The sequence below is a fragment of the Orycteropus afer genome, unplaced genomic scaffold (assembly GCF_000298275.1).
Source record: "Orycteropus afer afer isolate SDZICR_OR568_19922 unplaced genomic scaffold, OryAfe1.0 scaffold00178, whole genome shotgun sequence".
NCBI classification, from domain to species: Eukaryota; Metazoa; Chordata; class Mammalia; order Tubulidentata; family Orycteropodidae; genus Orycteropus; species Orycteropus afer.
In genome coordinates this window covers 6,148,932-6,154,931 of record NW_006921765.1, presented here as the reverse complement: position 1 = coordinate 6,154,931, position 6,000 = coordinate 6,148,932, and the positions used below count along the sequence as shown (strand labels likewise).

Genomic DNA, 6,000 nt, shown 5'->3' with positions numbered 1-6,000 from the left:
TTTTTAGTTGGTAATTTTTTGATGACCTGTTCAATTTCTTCTTTTGTGATGGGCCTGTTCAAATTTTTCACTTCAGTCTGTGTTAGTTTAGGTAGATCCTGAGTTCTTGCTTTTCACCACTGTGTTAGGCTGAGCTGCCCCTCAGTAAGGCTAAAAAAACAAAGTTGCTGTCAAGTCAACAACTCCAACTCTTGGTGACCCCATGTGTGTCAGAGTTGAACTTTGCTTCATAGGATTTTCAACAGCTGTGATCTTTCAGGTGTAGACTGTTAGCCTTTTCTTGGGGGCACTTTCTGGGTGGACTTAAACCACAAATCTTCTGGTTAGCAACCAAGTACATTATCTGTTTGTACCATCAGGAACTCTTCATTAAGTTTATTTGGCTTTAAATCAATTTTTCAGCCTTCTGCTCAGAAAACTACATACCTAGAAATTTGGAGGGGGGACCCTGGAAGATTTAGAAACTCTTTGTTCTTCTTCATTCCTTTCTGTACATTCCTAGCCTGTAAAATGGAGGAGCAGGGCTAGACCAAGGATAACAAGGGGCCCATCAGTGAAAAAAAACTTGTGTTTTCTAAGTTACGAGTATGGCTCTGCTCATGAATTTAATGGCACAAAGTGCCTTATGGGAGTGGATTGCAGGTGAATATAACCTGTTACTCCTTTGGTTCTCGCATTAAGGAATCACAGTTGTGGGTGGGGAGGGCCTACAGGATGAGAGTGGGACAGTACAGTGCAGAGAGAGTGGGCTTTACTTTATAGTCACAGACTGTGTTTCTTCATTACAGATGTGAAGACCACTGTGGTTTACCCTGCCACAGAGAAACACCTGCAGAAGTACTTGCGCCAGGACCTCCGGCTAATCAGAGAGACAGGAGATGATTACAAGAACATAACTTTGCCCCACCTGGAGTCCCAGAGCCTCAGTATCCAGGTACCTGGCTGTCCCAGGGAAGCCAGACATGGTGGTGGTGATGGTAGGGGAGGGGCAGCTGTGACCATTTTCAGCTTATCCTTTTACAAGTCCTGTGGAGAGGTTACCAATGCCCAGGCAGTAAGGCTGCAGCAGAGAACAAAGTAGACAAGGTCCTACCTTTATGGTGCTTCCTTGTGCTGGGGTCAGACAGTGCACAGTTATATAAGTAAGTATATACTATGTAAGGTGTCAGTGCTGGGGAGAAATGTGAACAAGGTAAGTGGGAAAGAAAGTCCTGGGGTGGGATGCTGCTGTTTGATATTGGGTGGCCAGAGGCTTCATTGATAATGGGAGTTGACCTTAGTCTTGGGCCCCAAGGTGCTCAGACTTGCCAAGAAGGCTTTCTGAGGAATCTCAGAGCAATCTAATTCATAGTAAGAATTTGTACCTAACAATTGTTACTGTTAGCAGTTGACCCCAACTCATGGCAACTCCATGCACAGTAGATCCACCCAGTCCTGTGCCCTCCTCACTGCTGGTTGCAGATTGGACTTTTGTGATCCTTGGGATTTTCGTTGGCTGATTTTTAGAAGTAGATCCCCAGGCCTTTCTTCCTATTCCATCTTAGTGTGGAAGCTCCACTGAAACCTGTTCAACACTATAGCAACATGTAAGCCTCCACTGACGGATGGATGATAGATATACATGAAGTGCATTGTGTATCTACAATATACCTGAGTTGGTCTCAGAATGACTGTGGCCTCTCCAGGGGTCTGGGAATGGGTAATATTGGTGCTGGGTTAGGTCTACCCAGTCCAGATTTGTTCCTTGCTTAACCTATAGCCAACCAGCTTCCAGGAGCTGAGTTTTTGAGTCAAATATTTCTCTACTATCACCATTCATTCCACAGAGAGCTGGACCTTTCTACCACTGTGGGCTTGGTGCTCATCCTCTTCTTCCAGGGGCCACATGTGCAGATTCTTCAGAGTGTCTTCAGCCCTGAGTCAGCTACAGGGCCATTTAGCCAAGAGGTCCTTATGTCTCTTTGGGCCCAGAGCCTCTGCCTGGAACTGATCCAGTGTGAATGTTGTTAGGTGCCATCAAGTTTGCTCTGACTCATAGTGACCCTGTGTACAACAGAACAAAACACTGCCCAGTCCTGCAGCATCCTCATAATCATTACCATGTTTGAGCCCATTGTTGCAGCTACTGTGTCAGTCCATCTCATTGAGGGTCTTCCTCTTTTTCACTTACCCAGTACTTTACCTAGCATAGTGTCTTTCTTCAGAGATTGGTCTCTCCTGATAACATGTCTAAAGTACATAAGATGAAGTCTTGCCATCTTCATTTCCAAAGAGCATTCCACCTGTACTTTTTCCAAGACAGACTTGCTCATTCTTCTGGCAGTCCATGGTACATTCAGTCTTCTTCACCAATACCATAATTCAAATGCATCAATTCATTGTGAATTCTCATAATTAATTATGATTGATACTTACTGATGAGTCTTTTTCTTGCTCACTCTCTGGTTCTTACTATCTCTATCTCCTTATAACTCGCTCTTTTTGAGTATTTCTCTCTTAGTTTCCCTAATACTCAGGTTATGATGGCAGAGTGTTCTCATAGGGAACTCATGGCCATTTCCTTTTGGCCCAGAACAAAGGAGGGTGCTCTGAGTGTGAGGGCACTTTGAGGTGAATTGTACTTGGGTGGGGTAAGGAAAGGGAGATTAATAGTGCATAAGGGAATACTTGGGAAACCCCACATGCTGACAGGCCCGTCTTCTAGCAGGTGATGCTCCGCCAAGTGGTTAGCCGTGGTCCCTTGTGCAGTATTTGCTTAAGATTCCTCGGGCTTTGGGGACAGTGATGACTTAGTGGTAGAATTCTTGTCTTCCATGCAGGAGACCTGGGTTCGGTTTCCAGACAATACACCTCATGCACAGCCACCGCCCATCTATCATTGGAGGCTTTCATGTGGCTGTGATGCTGAAGATGTTTCAGCAGAGCTTCCAGACTAAGATAGACTAGGAAGAAAGGCCTGGTAATCTACTTCTGAAAATTACCCAGTGAAAACCCTATGGATCATGTCAGTCTGATTTACAACCAATCATAGAGATGGTGCAGGATCAAGCAGCATTTGGTTCCATTGTGCATAGGGTCTGCATTAATCAGGGCCAACTCATTGGCTCAGTGGCAGCTAGCACCAACCATTTTTTAAAAAAAATCCCAACACTTTTTCTGCCCTCTGTCTTCCTAAATAGCTTCTGCTGTTCAGAGTCCTAGAAGAATCTCTTGGAGTATATGCTTTGTTGTGCTGGTTACACATATATGAGATCCAAGAGAGGAAGCCTTTAATATAGTTGGTGTGAATTGCACATACACCTTATTATACACCATTACACAATAATTCCACTACTCTTCATGCTAATTGACATGAGTAGTCACATTTTTTCTTAGCTAGTTCTATCAAGTTTACAAGCACTCAGGTCTACTGGCAACAGCTATTATTATTATTGAGCATTTGCTATGTGCCAGGCCCTGTGCTGGGCTCCAGAGAGTGACCAAGGTAAATGCAACATTGATAGTATCCTCATAATCTAGTAGGGAGGGTAGACATGTTGACTGACAGTACAATTGAGTTATGATGTGATTAACCACTTTGGTGGTGTTTCATACAGGGTATATACAAGGAGAGAGAGGTCAGCTCTGATGGTGGGGTTCTCCACAGAGGAGGGGATCCTCCAGATGAGTCTTGAGGGACAAATAGAAGTTTACCTGGTGGACAAGGTAGGGAGGGGTAGAACCTTCCAGGCAAAGGGAATAGCAAGTACAGAGGCACAGAAGGATGGGATCCTTTGATGCCTTTGGGGAGCTGCAGGGAGTTTGGTACAACCAGGGCATGGGTACTGAGGATGAGCAGGAGCTGACACTGTGAAGGCAGGCCAGGGCAGGAAAAGGGTTTGGGACTTTGTCCAAGAAGTCAGGAATTCCTGAACCTTGCTAATTATCAAGATTACTGAGTTAGATTTTTGAAAATACAGACCATGGGGTCACACTCCTTATCTGCTGATTAGAATCTTCTGGAGCTGATAAATCTGTATTACAAAATCTCTCTCATATTTCTAATGGTCATTGGGCATGTGGGTAGCATGATCAGACTATAGAATAAATTGGAATGGGGTGAAAGTGGCACAGGAAGACTGAACGCCAACACGGATCTGAACCAAGGCAGAGGCAGTAGGGAGGGATAAAGCAACAGTTTAAGAGGTAAGTCTTAATAGGGGTAGAAAGTGATGTCCATCATGCTCAATTGGCACAGTATAGTACATAAAAATCTTGTTCTACAACCTACTTTGATGAGTAGTGACTAGGGTCTTAAAAGTCTTCTAGTGGCCATCTATGATGCAACTATTGGTCTCCTCTCATCTGGAGCAAAGAATAGTGAAGAAAATCAAAGATATCTAGAAACAAGTATAAGATGGACCACAAGGACTTCAGCCTTCATGACCCCGAGACCAGAAGAACTAGATGGTGCTCAGCTACCAGTGTCAACTGCTTGGAAAGGGATCAAAACTGGAGATACTGGATAAAGTGGAAGGAAAAATGTGGAACAAAATTCAAAAACACAAAAATGACCAAAATTACTGATCTGATAGACACTGGTGGAACTTCTAAGACTATGGCCCCAGGTTACTCTTCAAACCTAGAAATGGACTCACTCCCATGGATTGGCTCTCAGCCCAGCAGTAGAAAGACCTACATGCAGAACACCTACCCTAGGGCTATGCACCCACCTACTCTAGGGAGGTGCACCCCATTAGATCAGTCAGCCATGAGACAGCAGAGGGGGAGCACTCACAAAGAGGGAAAATTGGACAGACAGGAATGCATAGATAAGAAGGGCACAGGGAGGGGGGAGTCATAAGGAGGGGAGGAGAGGAGATTTTTTTATGGCTGGTATGATAGTTGGGGTTGTGTGTCAACTTGGTTGGACCATGATTTTGAGTGGTTTAAGCAGTTGATGAGACTGGATATATATGGTTTGAGCAGCCGATCCATTGAAAGGGAGTTTCCCTAGGTGTGTGGCCTGCTTCCAATATATATATGGACATCCTGGGAAAATGAAAGACTCTTCCGTGGATTTGGATCATATTGTGCTGCCTACAACTGTCCATGAGCGAACAGTCCTCCATTCGGCCTGATAATCTTGGATTCATCATCCGCCAGAGTCAACAGTCAGTATACTGCCTGCCGACCTTGAGTTCAGCTTCTGCAGCTGCATGAGTCGGGAGGAGCGTCCTGTTTGATGTTTGATCCAGAAACTTGGGATTTGCCAGCTTCTATAAGTGTGTGTTTCTTTGCTATTCATAAGGTTTTCCCTGGCCAATTCTTTCAGAAGTGGATGGCCTCTTCCTTCTTCCTAGTCTGTCTCAGTCTATAAACTGGCTGTTACCTATGCACCAGGTGCATCTCGCTGGGTTTTAACACCAGAGGCTCAGCCTCAAAACTCACGTCTACATGTCACCACAGTAGGACAAACCGACAGACAAGTTTGTCCTGCTGTTGGAGACCTCTCGTATCCCCCCCACCTGGGTCAATGTGGCTGACTGTTCCTCTGTCTGGCTTCTTGTCTTTTAATCCTCTTTCTCCTGCTCTTCTGGCCTGCTTCTTTGGGCATCCCTGAGTTTCCCCTCCTCACCTAATCCCTTTGGCTGATTGCTCTTCTCTTTGGCTTCCTGGGTTTTACGCCTTTCTCCTGCTCTCCCGGCCTGCTACTCTGTGCTACGCCCGTGCTTACCTTGCTCCCGGAGACCCGATCCCTCTTGGGAGGGTAACAAGGGAAAGTGTTCAGTGCAGATCAGTGAGTAAGCACAAGCCCGCCCGTGCTTACCTCGCTCCCGGAGACTAAGCACAATCCCGCCCGTGCTTACCTAGCTCCCGGAGACCCGATCCCTCTTGGGAGGGTAACAAGGGAAAGTGTTCAGTGCAGATCAGTGAGTAAGCACAAGCCCGCCTTGTTTCAGTACCTATGCTTAAACTGCCCCCTGGCTGAACACTCTTCTCTTTGGCTTCCTGGGTTCC

The 6,000-nt window shown here is 45.6% G+C and overlaps 1 protein-coding gene across 1 annotated transcript in view; it reads left to right on the top strand.

Annotated features, from left to right (window-relative positions):
* The window catches only part of DCPS (decapping enzyme, scavenger), a 92,209-nt gene that overhangs the window by 62,336 nt on the left and 23,873 nt on the right, over positions 1-6,000 (top strand). Inside the window, exon 3 of the mRNA XM_007947232.1 lies at positions 789-934. Coding sequence (XP_007945423.1) covers positions 789-934 — 146 coding nt within the window. The remainder of the gene's footprint in view (positions 1-788; positions 935-6,000) is intronic.